The following is an 18,314-nucleotide window of genomic DNA, read 5'->3' on the forward strand; positions in this document are numbered from 1 at the left end:
CAGGTCGTTCGTCTTCCTCACCGGCTCGTCTTTCGGCACATGGGGACGGCCTGCTCCTGCGCCTTTAAGATTTCCGTCTTGAAGAATGTCCAGCCTTCCTGGACTCCTTTGCCCTTCAGGACTGCCTCCCAAGGGACTCTCTCAACCAGGCCCCTAAACAGGCCAAAGGCTGCCCTCCGGAAGTCCAAGGTAGCAGTTCTGCTGACCCCCTCCTTACTTCTCTGAGAATCGAAAACTCTATCACTTCGTGATTGCTATGCCCAAGACATCCTCCAGCCGTCACATCACCCACAAGTCCTTCTCTGTTCACAAACAACAGGTCCAGCAGGGCGCCTTCCCTAGTTGGCTCACTCACCAGCTGTGTCAGGAAGTTCTCTTCCACACTCTCCAGGAACCTCCAAGACTGTTTCCGCTCTGCTGTATTGTATTTCCAGCAGATGTCCGGTAAGTTGAATTCCCCACGAGAACAAGGGCTAGCAATTGTGAGACTCCTCCCAGCTGCTTATAGAGTATTTCTTCTGCCTCTTCGTCCTGGTTGGGTGGTCTATAACAGACTCCCATGATATCTGCCTTCTTGGCCTTCCCCCTGATTCTTACCCATAAACACTCAACCCCATTGTCACCATCATCAAGCTCTAGATAGTCAAAACACTCCCTAACACACAGGGCTATCCCACTGCCTCTCCTCCCTTGCCTATCCCTTCTGAAGAGTTTATAGCCATCCATTGCAGCACTCCAGTTGTGCGAGTCATCCCACGATGCTTCTGTGTTGGCAGCTATTTTTCCGGCTGCACAATGGCGTCCTGCTCCTCCTGCTTGTTGCCCATGCTGCATGCACTGGTGTAGATGCACTTGAGGCTACTGATGCCGCCACCTTTTTTGGGGGAGAAGCCCTAATTCCTACATGACCATTCTTAGGCGCTTCCGTGGTTTCTAACACATCCATAACCCTTGTGTCTTTGCTGTCGCATGGCTTTCCATCCCCTGCCTCCACTGAGATGGCAGACCAAAGGACCTCGCTAGCACACTGCCCCTCAAACATTGGCGTGCCGCCCCCAGGCTTATGTCTAGCAAGCCTGGTTTTCTCCCTTTCCCCCTTCAAATCTAGTTTGAGCCATGTCAATTGGCACTAATACAGAAACCAATCAAAGCGTTTCCAATCACCCCCAAATATCTCCAGTTGCTACTGGAGACTGTAAGGTCTTGTGTGGGTGAGCATGACCAAAGAAGAGGAGCATAGCTTTATTAAGAAAACCATCACAGTCTTGTAAGTCTTGTCACAGCCTTGAGAGGTAAGATCTGAAACATTTTCTGAGGCTAAGACAGTAGTGGGCAATCCAAGTAAATCAGATATAAACACTTGTGTGCAGGCTGAATTATCTCCTGAATTTAATGCTGGCCCTACTCTCCCTTTCTAGAATGGAAATCTGAAAATGAAACTCCATCTCTCTATACTTCACCCTTAAAAGGTGTACAGGTTTGGCCATTGCCCAAAACATCAACCTCACCACAGCAACATAAAAACCTGAAAGGAAGATCATATGATGAAAAATGCACATGCTGGGTTGTGCGCAGGGGGAGTCTGGGTTTCAGATAAGTCGCTGGGTTCCAGGAGAGAAATTTGCCCTGAAGACAAGCGTCAGGTACGGAGTGTGGAGGCAGCTTCTATACACACCAAGGCACATGGAGAGGAGAAAATAAATGAGAAAAACTAATGAACTAAGAAAAATACAGGAGACAAAATGAAATAGAAAACAGTAAGATAAAGTTGCACAAGAAGTGAGGAAACAGCAAGGTGCTGATTTTCTCAGCTGGGCAGCTGGGAGAGGACAGCGAGCAGAAGACACCAGGTCACATAAGTGGGCACCAGGTATGGACAGGGGAGCAGCGCATGAGCTCACTTCTTGAAAAAGCCAGCGAAAAAGTCTCCAGTCTTCACTGCTTGAGGTCCACAGTCATGAGAAGTGTGAATGTATATATATATGGACAGTCACTTGAGAAGAAACCCACAAGCCCACAAGCTAGTTTCTCTCCCTTCATTAGCATAGATTTAAGGGCAATGCACTTTGAGTTACGGTCTCATTACTGAGATTTAATTACTTTTCCTAAATGTTCTGCAGAACATTTACTTGTACATTGCAAAGTATTACAGTATAGTCACAACTTAGGCTCTCAATTACAGGAGAAATAGGCAGGAAAGAAGTTGAGTTAATTAGAGTCACTGAAGCTTAATCAATTCCTCTGTGTATGCAGGAAAAAGCACACCAACTTTTAGTCCATTTGTGAAGCCACCTTACCTCTTCTCTACAGGTTATTAAAACCTTCATGCAAAGGGAAAAAGTCAACGGCTGATATTTTAAAATGGCTGTTATTTTGCATTTTCTACATTGGGCTAGACTCTTTTTGCTTCAATCCCATTTTTGGCAGACTAAATGTTTTTGTGTCCAAGACTGTTTCTGACTGCCCATCCTTAAGCAGCATGCTTTCATTTTGGAACCCCAAACCAGCAACCCAGGCCTACAGCCTGTCTAGGAAGACCAGGACCATCACAATGGAGAGTAAAGCTGCAGCTCTTCTGCATACTTTGTCTAGCCTGGCTGCAGTGCCATTCCTGTTTGTACAGTGACCTTCCTTTGGAAGGATGGAGAGGATCTCCAGACATGTTGGGGAAGAAGAGAACTCACATGATCTGGAAAAATTACATATATATTCTGAAATATATTAATTCAATTTAATTAGGTGAAGTGTAAATATATATATATTTATATATATATGGGCAGTCACGACTGAGAAAAGAAAAAACCCACATGCCCAAAAAACAATTTATCTCCCTTCATTAGCATAGATTTAAGGGCAAAGGCTTTACAGTTAGGTGTGAATAAACACCAGCACAAGTACAGAAGAGCTCATTTCCTGGGTAAAATTCATCCCACCCAAAATTAGACAGTAGCCAGATGAATCACTTCCTCAAACTGCTTGTATGACTGGCTAAGATACAGGTATGTTTCAAGTTAGATGTTAACTCCTACCCGCCACTCTCCCAGCGCAGTTAATGGAAAGAGGACTCAATTAGCTTTTGAGCTTGCCCTGTAGAGGTGTCAGCCAAACCCACCACGTCTGATTCAGTCTGTTGAGGCCAGGCACTGCATTTTTATGAGTTACCATGCCTGCATTAAGTACCTATTTTAGGCATGCAAAATCCAGAGCTGTATGAAGTCAGAGGAGGCCAAAACCCAATCACATTAAAATCAATATCCAATTCAGTTCTGCATGATCTGAACAAAGAACACAGATTATGTTCCTAAAAAGGAACTTACTGTGCAGGTGCCAATCTGGAAGGAAAATGAGTAGCAGCTCCTGGAAGCAAATAAAATGTACACGTGAGATCAGTGAGATCTAAACGCGTACTGGATGACTTCATTTTGCTTTGAAACTGAGTGGATACTCAGTAGATACACCTACGCAGGATAGTGGGTGTACTTCAAGACTTATGGTAATACAGCATACTTTTTCTAAGTCACATTTGCATGCCACTTAAAAGAAATGGGGTACATACACATGTGCACATACACAGAGCTGAGAGAGAAATTATTTTTCTAAATGTATTTTAAAAGACCCTCAAACGTGTGTCTGTTTCACTACAACATAGGCTGAACTGGGGAAGGATTTCATTATAAGCTATAGAAAGCATGTGTTAAAACATAATGGCATTCAGAATAAAAAAAAATGGCCAGATGAATATCTATAGCAATATAGCATCATCTATTCTTCTCTTGGCAACAGTCATAGAAAAAGTCCTTGTTAAATCAGCCATATTATTACTTCTCAGTTTCCCTCTTTATCTTCTGTCAGTGAAAGTAAAATTGACATGTATGTATATTTCTGTGAGTACTATTTTATGCATTTCTGTATCACAAACGACATTTCATATTTCTGTGACTTCAGTAGCAGATGCATCATGAAGGTTTTTGCAACAAAATCTTCAAAATTCTCTAATGCACTAGCAGAGAAGCAGCGTGGCGGCGGAGGATCTACCACCAGCAGATGGCATTCATTCCCTGCAATTCCTGCAGCAGAAGCAGCAGCAGGTACTAAACGGTGCACTAGCACCACATCAGCATAATACGTGGGATCATGCGAGAAGCAGATAGTTAACCGTAAGTTATTTTCCCGTCATTTGACAAAATGCTCCTTTCAAAGCATTATTTTATCTTTCCCATCGTTTAAGAAAGAGCTCAAACATAAGCACTATATAGAGATAGATTTGCCATATCACAGCAGCAGGATTTTATATTCACTTTACACATTGGTATAGGCACTACTCAGTGTGAGCCAGTCTGTCTGGCTCAGTATTTTCTTTATGTAATAGCAGCTTTCCATGAATAACTGATGGAAGAACCTGACCTTCCTTCCCAGTTCAACAGCACCTTTAGTCTACTATTCTTCATGTTCATAAATACTCTGCTAAGGTAATAAAACTATCAGTTTAAATATATGTAATAATAATTTTAAAGCATTTTATGGATAGAAATACATATGGTGAATAGAAAGTTAATACTGGATTCAAATAAGCTTTTTTTCCCTCAAAAAAACCTGAGCTTTACCGTCATGACAGTACGGACTGAGGGCATCTTGGTAATTAAGCTACACCATGTTGTTCCGCCAGCCCTAAGACCCTGATGCAAGATAGATCAGGCATGGAGGTGCTGGGATGTGGGGCCAAATGTGTGGCTGCCCTGACTGCTGGCACCCTTTGCCCAGACCTGCTGAGTGGGAAAGGGGGGGCTCACTGCGCTGACATGCTGGCTGTTACAACAAGAATTTTATAGGAAAAGAAAACGGAGCAGGCAAGTGGATGTACAAACATAGGCCCATGCAGAAAAACAAAGAAAAAGAAAGAGCAAGCAATCTCATTTCCATCGAGAAAAGAAATGAAACACAATGCATAACGGTATCACATCTGAAGTTTCAGTAATGTGCTTACAGTGACATTAAAAGCAGGTATTACCTGTTCTAAGAGATTCTGAAGCCTCTCTATTTCACAGTCTATTACAAATTTCTTTTCTTGCCTTCGGTCCAGGTCTTCTAAAAGCCGCCTGTAGCTGGCATCATTAAAATTCTCCACGCAGATGGCACTGACTTGCCAGCTATTTTGTCCCGCTTTTTCCATAATAGCTTGAAGTATTGAATAACCTAAAAGAAAAGGATACAATACACTAGTAACATAATCATTGCATTTTTTGAATAGGAATTGTCCTTAATCAATATTATGTCTCTTAATATTTGCTCCTGCAGGGAAGGGAATAAGAGACTGTTTGTATCCCTACCTATGCTTGCTAGCCAAGATCAGCACGCAGTATGCAATTAACGAAAACTACAATTGCTGTGATCAGAATCCTTGGAATGATTCTCAGCATTATGGATAATCTTCACATGATTTATACACACAAACTCTTCCAGTCAAGTATTCAACTTCTCAGACTGGTTTTGTACAGGTTTCTGTATCTGGGCATTTCATGACACAGCAAAGAAAAAATCTGAGCCTACTCATTCACCAGAAGTATTTGTATACTACAAAAGCAGTATGTTAGACATTCAAATGCTTTGCTTTTTTTGTTAGGTTTTTTGTCAACATTTAATCCAAGCAAGTTTTAATGCTTCTTAGTAAGAATTCATTTTTTCATTTATGTATACATATATACGTATGCCAGTATAGATGTGTGAATAGAAATGATATTGACCAATTTCAGAGATCCTATATAGCTTTAATCAATGTATGCAAAGTGATTAGAGGTCAATGAATGAAGGGCACCATAGAAGCATTAACTATTACTACTTGCAGGATTATTGCTCTTTATCATTATCAGTATTTGATGCCCCCTTTGTCATCTTTGAGCATAGAAGAGGCAGCATCCTCTCTGAGGTCTCCACCTGAACCCGCAGGGCAGGCCCCCTGCCCACAGTCTCAGTGTGCCCTGGCCCACCAGCCCTTAGCCGCCTTCTCTCTCCTAATTTTTTCTCACTGGGGATGTGCAGTACGGAGGCAGGAGAGGAGCTTGTGACATATCTTAGGACAGCTTGCAAGTCTAGCCTTGACTTGTCCAACCAATTCCTGAAGCAGGAAGCATGTATTATCCCATCTTTTATCTAGAGTAAATGGTGAATTTGTTTAAAGCAATAAAAAATGCACACCTCAGATCCAGAGTTAATGTTTAAGAAAGACAAAAAGGACAGATACGTTTGTCAATAACATACTGATATAAATGATACAATTCAGAGAAGGTCGCCCTGTCTAGAATCACAACAAAAAATATCGTGGCTTTTTACACATTATCTGGCTGAATTTTCCCCACTAAAATGAAAGATTTTTTTTTTTTTTTTAATTTTCCCCTTTAAATGGAAGATTTCACCTCCTGAAAACTGTCCTTAGTGATGCAGCTACACAGTGGTGGCTCCTTTATCTCTTCAACAAGAAGGTCCCACGCCTGAGTGCAGTGACCCCTAGCTGTCATTTTAATGCACTTGAAGACACCACTGCATGACAGATTCCCCATAAAAAGCACTATCAGACATTCCCCCAGATTGCAAGAGGAATCTTCGTAAGCTACATTTCAGAAAGAGTGCTTTTCAGTGTGCTGTTGCTAATTATCAGAAGACCTACAAAACCACCAAAACCCAAGTTTGTCTCCAGTAAAATAAAAGTAGACAATAGTTTTATGAGAATATGAAGATTTTAGGACACATGAGAAACTAATTCTCTTGCAAATCTAGGAGTAGCTATTTTTTCTACTGGCTCCTATGACATTTGCAGTCCTTGAAATATTAACTTAAAATCTGTATCTTCTTATCATTATGACACTACATACCCGCACTCCGAAATGAACATTTATTAATTTTTTTCTCCAATTCAGATGACATATTTAAGATAAAAATGCAAACATTTATAATGAATACATAAAACGCATAACATATTTTATCGTATAAATGAGACATTTATTTTATGAAACAGTATTTTATCTTAGGAAATGAATTCAAATACTTGATGTATTGCGTATTAAAACATTTCTGTACTCAGCATATATTTTTAACCCGATGACTGTTATTTTTTTCAAAGAACCATACAGCTTTCCTGTTAATTGCTGCATAATTATTCTGCTTTTCCTGTTACTATATTCAATCTCCTTTTTGCCTGTAATTATCTCTGCAAATCATGATGAGATTCTTTCCCAAACATTGTATTTCTTGCTTCATTTCCTATTCATTTCCACATATAGACATACATTAAAACTACTCCAGTGTTACAGGGGTTCCTGCTTCATTTACACTGTAACTTTGACTTGATCTTTGCTACAAAGGCAGTCAACATTTACTTAATTCAACTTCCTGACACAAATTAACGTTTTCTTTGACTCAGAATGAATGGCATTTGAAACAGCAATTGACATCCCCTCATTCCTTTCTTACTTCGCTTGGACAACTTTACTAAGATGTGTTTTGATCAAACTGGGAATTTATCCCAGCATAAAACATGACAAATATCAGACAAACACAAAGAAAAGCTTTTCTTCTACCTTGGATCAAGGTTTGGCTTGCCACATTTCATTAGCAACTGCCTTCATTTAGGCATTTGAAGCTTCTGTAGCTTCTTGTCAGTAGCTGGCACCCAGACGTGGGTTTTCATGTTAGCATGTCTTTCACATACAGCATAATACAGCTAAATGGTAGCAATTGCATATGGTGCAGCATCTCCAGATCAGATGTTCAGAAGAGTTCAGAATCCCTGCACAAGTAATCAGTGGCATAGTCATCTATTCAGTGTGCAGGAACAATTTTTAATATAACAGACTGACAAGGGTGGAGTTTACGCAGAATGAATAAAGGTGTTTCACAGGTTCAGTTGGCATAAAAATTGGACATGGTGAGGCGAATGCTTATTTGTCCAAAATAATTGGCTACAGCTAACAGGGCAAAAAATTAGTTGTAGGTAGTGCTGCAAACATTTTATAAGGCAAAAAACCTGAAACTAACCTGAGGTAATTATCAGAAACTGAGTGCAGCATCTCTGTTTAGACAAAATTCTTAAACTTCAGAAAGATGTTTGCCCAAGTAAAGACAGCAGACATGAATCTTGCAGCTGTCGTCTAAAAGGTATTTGTTTTCTGGTTATCTGCTGTTTATCCTCAGTTATGCTACAGACAGATGAATGATTCATTTTCTGGAATACATTCCGTCCCATGTATTGTAGAATATTATTTGTTGCATGAAAGCAAACTAAAAAAACCCAGCCTAACTCCTATCAGCTGAGCTACACAATCAATGTTTTTCAAAACAACGTTATTTAAAAAAAATGTTTAGCACTATGCCAGTAAATAAAAGTAAGGTAAGTTCTCACAAGTGTGCATAGTAATCATTCCTCACCAACTAATTCAACCTTCCTGGAGGTTTTGTTTATTTGGTTGGTTGGTTGGTTGGTTTTTTTATTTGGCAAATCTATGAACAAGATAAAACACCAATACAACCTCCTGGAAACAGAGATAAAGTCCTTCCCAAATGCAAGGATGCTACATGCAAGAATGGCTTTTTTTTCCTCTTTATGGGAGTATGATTCTGGGGAATTTTCTTCAAATGACCTGGGATGAGAAGTCTGCCCACTGCTTTTTGTAGGTCATTGCTCAATGTATCTACTATTGACAACTGCTTAAGGACCAGTAATATCAATTCCACCTCAATATACTGGAACCAAACCAGAGACAGGGAAAGTCTGCAAAGATTTTATTTTCTTGATCCCTTCTCTCCTTGCTTTTCTGTTCTCTAGTCAGGAGGAATTGTGATGATCTAACATACTACTATTTTTTTTCCAAAAAGATACCACACAGTCATCATGTTGGGGGGAAAAAAAAAACCCCAAACATGAAAATGAAGAGTTATTCCATTTTTTTCCTGTAAAATCAGAGCTGGAGATGCCTACTGCAGAAAATCTATGTACTGGGGTTGATACTACAGCTAAGTACCTTACAAACAATATCTCAGAATTTTTTTATCCCTGCTTCCCTCATTCCACACTCCATAGGCATTTTTCCATTGCAAAATGCATCAGCCACTGAAAAACAATGCCAGATGTGCACCTGGTCTTACATCTGTTTAGAAAGAGATTAGTACTTCTTCAGAGAGACTTAGGTATCTTCTGGAGGCCAATTGCTCAATACCACTTGAGCAATTTTGGTATTTAAGAACATACTGTAAGTGCAGGAGTCTGGGAGTCCAGGATTCCTTCTAGTCATTGCAACACTGCTGTAACTGGAGCCTATACACAACCACCCTCCACCCAAGCAGCTGAAATCATGAGTGATCTTTTTGATTTTAAAAGTTCAGTGGCCTTTCAGTTTTTTTTATTTGTCTTCTGCTGTACCAGCTAGGCTTTCCCCTAACCAATTTCGTTTCAGCAGTCAATAACTTAATTTCATTTATTTCCATTTAAATGAAAAGTAAAATCTGATATCTAAGTCTCTTCAGTGCATTCAGAATAAACTGAAGAGATCAGAGGAACATTTTCTTGACTTATTTTTCTGCTGGAATGCACGTGGTTGGCTTGTTTCCTTTGCTTTTTTCTCTTTTTCTTCTTGCTTGCTTGCTTGCTTGCTTTCACCAGAAATATTTCAGTGATCAATTACAGTGTTATAATTAAATTTCAATAACTTTCATTTTCCAGCAGCCTTTTTGTTTTGGGAACCCGTTTCCCCCGCCTCTCTTAAGTGCCTGCAATCATTCCTGATGGTCTTGCCAGGAGACAGATAGCAAAGTGGCTGCTTGCTCCAAACAGTAGCACCCCCAGTAATAATTTTTATTTTGGAATTATTGTGCAGGAAGTAACTTATTATTAATTTTCTATGACGAAGAGGATGCAATGTTCACATATTATTACCGTATTTTACTCTGGCTAGCAGACTGACAATACTGAATGACACAAGTTAACAGGCTAATATACTTGGAAACAGCATATGCAATATATTTCTGTTATGGCCCCAAGAGTAGAAAACATCTCTGACGAACATGGGTCTTTTCCAAAGATGGGCATCATACACTGCATGTTACTGAAATGCAAATTCATTTTCTTCTCTTTCTGGTCCAATTAACTTTCAAACAGGAATTGATCCCATTCCCAAGATTAGCTATGATCCCAACAGCCACAGACACTGAAATGCTGGAGCTATGTTATGAAAGCTACTTCCATCTATTGGAAATCATAGAAAAAATAAATTTGCTATAAAACCAACACACAGCAGAACTGAAGAATAAATGATCAAATCATTTGGTATGGATAAGCCAATATATTTGACATTCAGGATTGGATTCATGTCACTTAACTCTAGCTGTCTATAAAGTAGTTGTCTAAGTTAATCATCCCAGCTTTCAAAGGAGAGACATAAATCCCATAAAAAAGCATTTTTTTTGTCTTAGATATCTATCTCAGAGGTGTTTTTCTTTTTCCCCAATGAATACTGAAGGAGTTTAGACATGAGGCTTGGTGAAAATACCTACCATTTATCTACCCAAATCTTGGTGAGATGAATCCAGATACTACAGTGATGAAAATCATACAAGAAATTTACAGTGTGAGTGATGCATGATTGTACATTCAACCAATAACTACAAACACTCAAACTCAAGCGTATTTTAGTTTTCCTCAATATGATTAATACCTTTTTATTAACATATGGTTTTATTTTAAATTTTTGGTCAGTATACAGCTTCCAGAACTCGAACACAACCAGTAAGATTTATAAGCTCTATCATATAACCTTTAACATATGATAAATTATTTGTATGCCCAATTTTCTCCGCATTTGGAGTTGGCACCAGAACATTCAACAGAAAGTACATACAAACCAGTCAATTTAGACAACAGAGTGAAAGCTAGAACCGTAAGTGTGTTCTGAGCCCTTCTTGGGTCTAATTCACAGAAATGACACATAGACTGGAAAATAAGACAGGGAGCTCAAGAAATAATCCCATCTATTCCTCTCTCTCTCTCCATCCCCCAAGACAGGTTATATATTTATATTTATATATTTAAATCATTCTAGACAGATAAATTTCTTTGTCCTTAAAAATCTCTAAAGAGGTTTCTGTAACTTCCTAGGTAATATATTCATTGCTTAATTACCCTTATTAGATATTTCCTAAAGTCTAACCTAAGTCTCCCCTGGCACAATTTAAAGCCACTCATTCTTGTCCTATCACTAGCAGACCTGGAGAAGAGTTTGTTCCGTTCTTCTTTAAAGCAATCCTTTACATAACTGAAGACTGCTGTTTCATTTCTTTTCTGTCTGCACTTCTCTTGCTGAAACATGATGCTTTCAGGTTTTCCTTGTGGAACATGTTTTAGTCTAGATTCTGACAATTTTCCTTGCTTTCCTCCGGATATGCTGCAATTGATCCAAGTCTTTCCTGAAGTGCATTGGTGAAAATGTGATGTAGTTTTAAAATGTATTCCAAAGTACACACAGTCCTTTAAATTTTTTATCATCCACAAGTTTAACAAATGTATTCTGCATTTCTTCATCCAAGTCATTCACAAAGATACTGAGAAAAACTGTAGCCAGAATGGATCACTGCTTAATACCTCCTTATTTGACAGTGAACCTCATATACTTCTTTCTGAGTTCAAGTGTGTGACCAGGGTTTTACATATCTTCCAGAAATTTAATCAAGACAAAATTTCTTTAGTTCATTTACCAAAATTTCTTTCAAACTGTGTAAAAAATCCTACTAGAATGAGACACCTATTTTTTTCCCCAATGTCTACAAAACTCATTACTTTGTAACAGAAGGAAATTTGCTTTATGTCACATGATTTGTTCTTGAAAAATCCATGTTTGGGTTTACTTAGCTTTCCAAATTCTACATACTTTCAAATATATTTGTTATGATGTAGGTTGTGACTTAAGTCACCTATAGTATCAATGACCAGGATAATTTTCAAAGAATCATAGAATAGTTTGGGTTGGAAGGGACCTCTACAGGTCATCTAGTCCAACCCCGCTGCAGTAAGCAGGGACATCTTCAACGAGATCAGGTTGCTCAGAGCTCCCTCCAACCTGACCTTGAATGTTGCCAGGGATGGGGCATCCACCACCTCTCTGGGCAACCTGTGCCAGTGTTTCACCACCCTCAGCATAAAAAATTTCTTCCTTACATCTAGTCTAAATCTACCCTCTTTTAGTTTAAAACCATTCCCCCTTGTCCTATTGCAACAGGCCCTGCTAAAAAGTCTGTCCCAAATTTTATTACAGATGGTTCTAAAACAAAACTGAGGAAATAATGGATCCAGTTTAGCCATCTCCTCTATCGCTATTTTGCTTCAAAGATTTCAGAATATTTGATAATAAAGCAAATTACCTTTATGATCTGAGTTTATGTTTCTCGCCTCCCTGAGATCTATGACCTTGAATATTTTCTCAGTGTTGTGAGACACCTCCAAAACAAGCTCTAGCAGTGGTTTACGGTCAGACTTTCTGTCCTTCTCTCCCTTAATCCTGTAGAGACTCATGCCTGTGCAACTTCATGTTCAGTATTTAATAATCCTTCTTTCCTCATGAGGACATAAAGCTACAAGCAAATGCTGTCAATATATTGCAACCATGACCTTTTAAAAAAAAAAGTCTTAAGTGGAACAACGGCGTGTAGGTTATGCGCTTTCAGTGAGCATATGGGAGGAGGTTTGGCTTACTCCACAACGGGAATTCACGATCAAAGATTCAGGCTATGTCAGGTCCCATTTATGCTACACTGACTTCTGCAGCAAGGTTTTTCCCCTTCTTTGCATTTCAGAGTCTGCAACCTTCATATGAAATACACTGTAAAGGTGTCTCATCAAAATGCCAAGTGATAAAGATGAGTGGAAACTTGAGAGGGACTGAAAACTCCTGGTTTTGAAGGCAGTCTGATACTTTTACTCGTGCTTTCACAGTTCTCAGATACCATTACCCTTCCCACTTCACCAAATGCCTTCAAACGAACACCAAAGTCCAGTAACCTTTCTTATGACAAGCATAGAGATGAATACATCCAAGCACACTTACAGATATATGCCAAAAGTACATTTATGTACCTTGTTAGCATTTTATATTTCCTTTGCTTTTATTTGTCTATTATTTAGCTATGTCAAAGGGTTCAGCTAGAACTGGCTCAGGTGAGAAGTCTCGGAAGTTTACAAGCAGCACTGAAGCCACATTCTTAGCAAATTTTAGTGAATTCTTACTACAGAACTTTGAATGCTAAATCAGAAACTGTATGTAATTACACTGTTATCAGAACCTCACAAATTATTACCTTAAAAAAACAGCAATTAAGCCACTGAGTGGAGGAAAAAAGAGGAAAAAAAAAGCAGGTGCTAGGCTCACTCTCCCTCAGACCAGCATTTTAAAGTAACTATAGAGGCTACATTGTGTCTCTGAATATCCAGTTATCTGATATGTCATGTTGGGTCTATCATTAGGGCTAATGTGTATCAGGATTTTAAAAAACGGAGAGGAAACAGGAAAATGAACTTATTCTGGAAGAAAATGCCATATGTTCAAATATTTAACTTATTGCTTTTTTTCTTTGTTCTATTATTACAATTAATTTGACAAGTATACAGCTTAGTTGTAAGTATTCTTTGATTTTACACATTATAGTTTAAACTTCTTTCTCTTCTTTAGCGCAATGCCTTAAAAGCCAAAATTCATGTCACTAAAACCTATAGTCTGTAACGTTGATACTAATAAATTACCTTTCTTACACAATGTCTTAATTGATGCAAAGCTATTTTCCAGAAATTGCTAGCTTTCCAACAACTTACCTCTCTAGTCTCAATTTAATAGGGTTTTGTTTGTCCTGTGATGGTATACAATTGTACGTAGACCTTTGTGTAAACAACATCCAAAAGAACCATGTCAAAGAATATTAAGACTGTAAGCTAAAGCACTCAAGAGCTGGTATATCTTAAAATTAGCAGTACCCTAATGTATTCTAATTAATGTATTATGGTGCTGTCTTGAATTATATTGTCACATACTATCTTTCCCCACAAGGCATCTGCCTCGGTCCACGCACAAGATACCTGTGCCCCAGGACAGAACTGACCGTGGGTATTAAATGAGGATCTTGATATCAGAACTTCTGCCTCCGTTCTATAGGGATTTGTTAGAAAGCTAGTCTTTTACTATAAAATATCTGATAATCTCTGCCTATTGGCATTAGTGCAGTGTTGTTTCTAATACATACCTGAGAGAAAAATGCAAGAACAATCTTCAGACTGAAACAACAGGCATTCTCACTAAGAAGCATTCATTTTAAGAGAGTCACAACCTTAATTCTATCTCTATGCACATGTGGCCATGTCCATATTTATTGGTGGCTACACAGCAGATAATTTATAGGACCTTACTCCTTCTAGAAGTTCTACTTGTAGATCCCAGGCACATTATTTCTGATTTTAAATTTCAGTTAAGATCTTTTTGAAATCTATATTCTGAAGTATTTAACTTTTTTTCAGAAAAATGTAACGTGTCCTGGGAAGAGAGGCTTTAAAATTTGGATGCTATGATTATAATATGGTAACCTTTTGATTGAAATGAGTCTTAAATAAGTCTTACTATTTCTTTTAAACTGACACACAGACCACAAATTTATTAAAAGTTGATTGCCTCCCCCACAACAAAAAACTAACAATTTGGAGATGAGCCTAAAGATCTATGATTTTCTTCCAGTTCTTAAAACTAACTCATTGCTCTTCTGATGTAGACCAGAATTAAGATGTGATTCTTTCTTTTTGGACTGGAGCAACAATTTGGGAAACATCTGACGATTTCATATAGTGGCTTTTATTGAGCTGTAATGACACTGAATAATCTTGCACCTCCCAGGCACATCAGCTGAGGGACTGCAAGTATCACTCTCAACTAAATCCTGAAAACGGCTTAGAATTTGAGTTTCTTAAAAAGAACAAAATCCTACAAGAAAAAAAAGGTGAGAAAATATTTTAATAAGTTCTTCTAAATGCTCCAAGACATCACAAGCATACATATATATGTACATACAAGTGAATACATATATATGTATGTATAGATGTAAATACTTGATATGAATCTGTGCAAAACAGCATGCAAAGAAGTGACAGAATTTTTAAAGGAGGCAAATGAACAAATAGAGATTGTTTCAGCTCCTATCCTCTTCTCCCTCTTCTCACCCCTCCTCTGAAAAGAACTGATGGGGCAAAAGGCACTTAATAACCTTGCCTCATTTGAGTGTCTTCACAAATATTGCTATCACAGTCATAGATATGCAGAACTGATCTTTTCCAGGGACACTGTGAGTAAGACAGCTAATGTAACATCTAGATACTTGAATAGAGAAACAGGGAAGAGGAAGGCTAGAATGATATGATCTTCATACAGGACACTGGACTACTCCTACATGACTAAATCTCTTTTTGGTGTCCACATTTAAAAAATGAATGCTAAAATATTTGACAGGGTTCAAAGAAGCAAGTCAGAATGATTTGAGGCCAATATATAAAACATGCCTTGGAGTAAGAGACTTACAGGAGAATTTATCTCAACTGAAAGTTCGATGGCTAAGTCTGAGCTAGTTACTCCAGTGTCCTTCTGCAGGCAGTGGAGGGAAACAGGCACCCTCTGAAGGCAATTCATAAAACCTCTTATCATCTATCTCATGTATTTTCAGAGGAGAAGAAATTCCCCCATGTTTAAAATGAAAAATCCCGATGTTATTATTTCTGAGGTTCAATGCCATGAACACTATTAACATAGTATTGTGCATATGTAAAAAAGCAGGACTAAAAGCAGCCTGCAATATTAGCAAAGTATCTGTTTGCTACTCACATGCCTTTTAATTTAAGTTCTTCTATTTTGTATCTACATTTTACATATGAAGATACAACTTTTCATTAAGTAGAATTAAAAGTTAGGTTACTTTTATACTTCTCTTGGGGAGGATGGGCAGCTACATGTAGATTTCCTTTGATTATTCTGGTGAAGGGATTTGCATACAATTACAGAGACAATTTCAGTTCCTAGCAGGAACAAACACAGGATGAAGTAAGTACTCACCATATGATTAGACTAATTTATTACGTCCCACTGAGGCAAGCTATATTCCAAGAAGTAATCATAAACTCATGCTCAAAGCTCTGGTATAATGAATATATTTAACAATTCAAATTAAATTTCAGCTGTAGGAACTGACATTTTGTGCGAAACATGGAAATGGGAAAGGTATAATGAAAAGATAACAGGTAAAAGAATACAGACATTAAAAGCCGTGATTGGCCTATCTGAAAACAGGCCAGGTTAGAAAATTGTGATAAAATCCTGGCAAGTTTCTTCTATTAAATATATGTTGATCTGGACTTCGGTTAGTTTTAACTGACCTTGGCATTAATGTCTGAAAATGAACACAGTGACCAGTCAATAACTGCTCCATAAAAGTTAAGTGCCTGTGACGTTTCATTATACAATGGCACTTGTGTTGACCGTTTTGAAAGCAAATGGTTTTAAGAACTTTGTTCATTTTAGAGCTGGGTATTTTTCTTCCCCTGAACAGCTGTTTATTCACAGAAAGGTGCACTCTGGTGACATCCCAAGCCTTAATGAATGTGAGTGAGTTTTTCTGCATAGGACTGGCCAGAAGAAAAAATGACCAAGATTTCAAAAAAGTGGAAACAGCATCTAATAAAAATGGACATTACTTAGACATTTCTGTTTAGGGCATCTCCGTGAATAGAGACAGAAGGCATGATTTGGTATCTGCACAACTGTTATCCAGGACAGCAGTGGTAGCAAGATACCCTCTCCGCCCCCCAGAAAGCCCGGGACTCTGCATGTGTCACTGGATGCCCCTGAGTCCACTCTGTCATGATCGTTAGGACTGAGAGTGTCCTGGGTGGTTTAGTCTTCATCTCCCCATCTGGAGCAGCTCCACAGCATAAAAACAATGCTAAAATATTCACCAAGGCAGAGAAAGACAGAGAAAATTACTCTGCAGTGTGGTACAAAGAATATTTATCAGAGAGGTGGGAAACTTTTATTGGAATCTTTGCTTAGTGCCTAAGTAGTTTATAAAAGAATATCCAAAAAAGCTGTAGAGGATGGGGGAATTGGCTGCAAAAAACTTAAGAAGGTGAAAAATAAAAATACAACAGAGGGACTTTCTGTATCTGAGAGAAATGAGAAGCAAGAACCCAGTAACTGCTTGATAGATATAAAATACATTCTAAGTCCTAGAACATTTGGTTTGGCATTTTAGACTGTAACTTAAGTTGAAAATAAAATAGTAAATAGGGTCAGATTTCAGTTGTACGTGTGTAAAACCAGAAAAATCCCACTTTCACCAAATTTTTTGAAGTTCCCACTGCCATACTTGGAAATTAAAATCTATTTCTGAAAAAGCTATAGGAGATGATAATCTATCGAAGTATATAATATTTAGTTTATCTTGAATTTTCTTACAAACTGCTGCCTGGAACAACTCTCTCCACTCTTATTGCTCGAAAACTACTGTGAAAAAGACTGCTGACCACTAATACTTTTTGTATGTTTTGGCTTCTGCTTCCACTGCCATTTTCAATGTGACTGATGATATTATTTCATAACAGAGCATCTTAAACACTATAAATTACCTCAACTGCCTTATTTTCCTCAAGAGAAACAACAGAGATTAGAATTTGCCAGTCTGCTTAATGCAGTGATGTCCAGCCTTTTCAACCTGAGGGCTGAAACATTATTCCAAAAAGGTCAGTGGGCCACAACTAATACTTAGGGCATTTTCTGTGGAAGCAGTGTGGAAGGGAGGAGACACCACACCCAGCTCCTTTGCTGGGGATACTTAACGTGTCTCCAGGAGAGCAGGCTACAGCTGTAAAATTGCATATAATTCATAGAATCATAGAATTGTTTAGGTTGGAAAAGACCATTAAGATCATTAAGTCCAACCGTTAACCTAACACTACCAAGTCCACCACTAAACCATGTCCCTAAGCACCACATCTACACATCTTTTAAATACCTCCAGGGATGGTGACTCAATCACTTCCCTGGGCAGCCTGGTCCAGTGCTTGACAACACTTTCGGTGAAGAAATATTTCCTAATATCCAATCTAAACCTCCCCTGGCGCAACTCGAGGCCATTTCCTCTCGTCCTATCACCAGCTACTTGGGAAAAGAGACGGACACCCACCTCACTACAACCTCCTTTCAGGTAGCTGTAGAGAGCGATAAGGTCTCCCCTCAGCCTCCTCTTCTCCAGGCTAA

The 18,314-nt window shown here is 38.5% G+C and overlaps 1 protein-coding gene across 3 annotated transcripts in view; it reads right to left on the reverse strand.

The window, feature by feature from the left end:
- The window catches only part of GRIA4 (glutamate receptor, ionotropic, AMPA 4), a 253,920-nt gene that overhangs the window by 100,234 nt on the left and 135,372 nt on the right, over nt 1–18,314 (reverse strand). For all 3 annotated transcript variants that reach the window (XM_009322270.1, XM_009322271.1, XM_009322272.1), the window contains exon 4: nt 5,009–5,193. In XM_009322270.1, the coding sequence (XP_009320545.1) occupies nt 5,009–5,193 (185 nt within the window). The remainder of the gene's footprint in view (nt 1–5,008; nt 5,194–18,314) is intronic.

The sequence above is a fragment of the Pygoscelis adeliae genome, unplaced genomic scaffold (assembly GCF_000699105.1).
Source record: "Pygoscelis adeliae isolate BGI_AS28 unplaced genomic scaffold, ASM69910v1 Scaffold383, whole genome shotgun sequence".
Taxonomy (NCBI): domain Eukaryota; kingdom Metazoa; phylum Chordata; class Aves; order Sphenisciformes; family Spheniscidae; genus Pygoscelis; species Pygoscelis adeliae.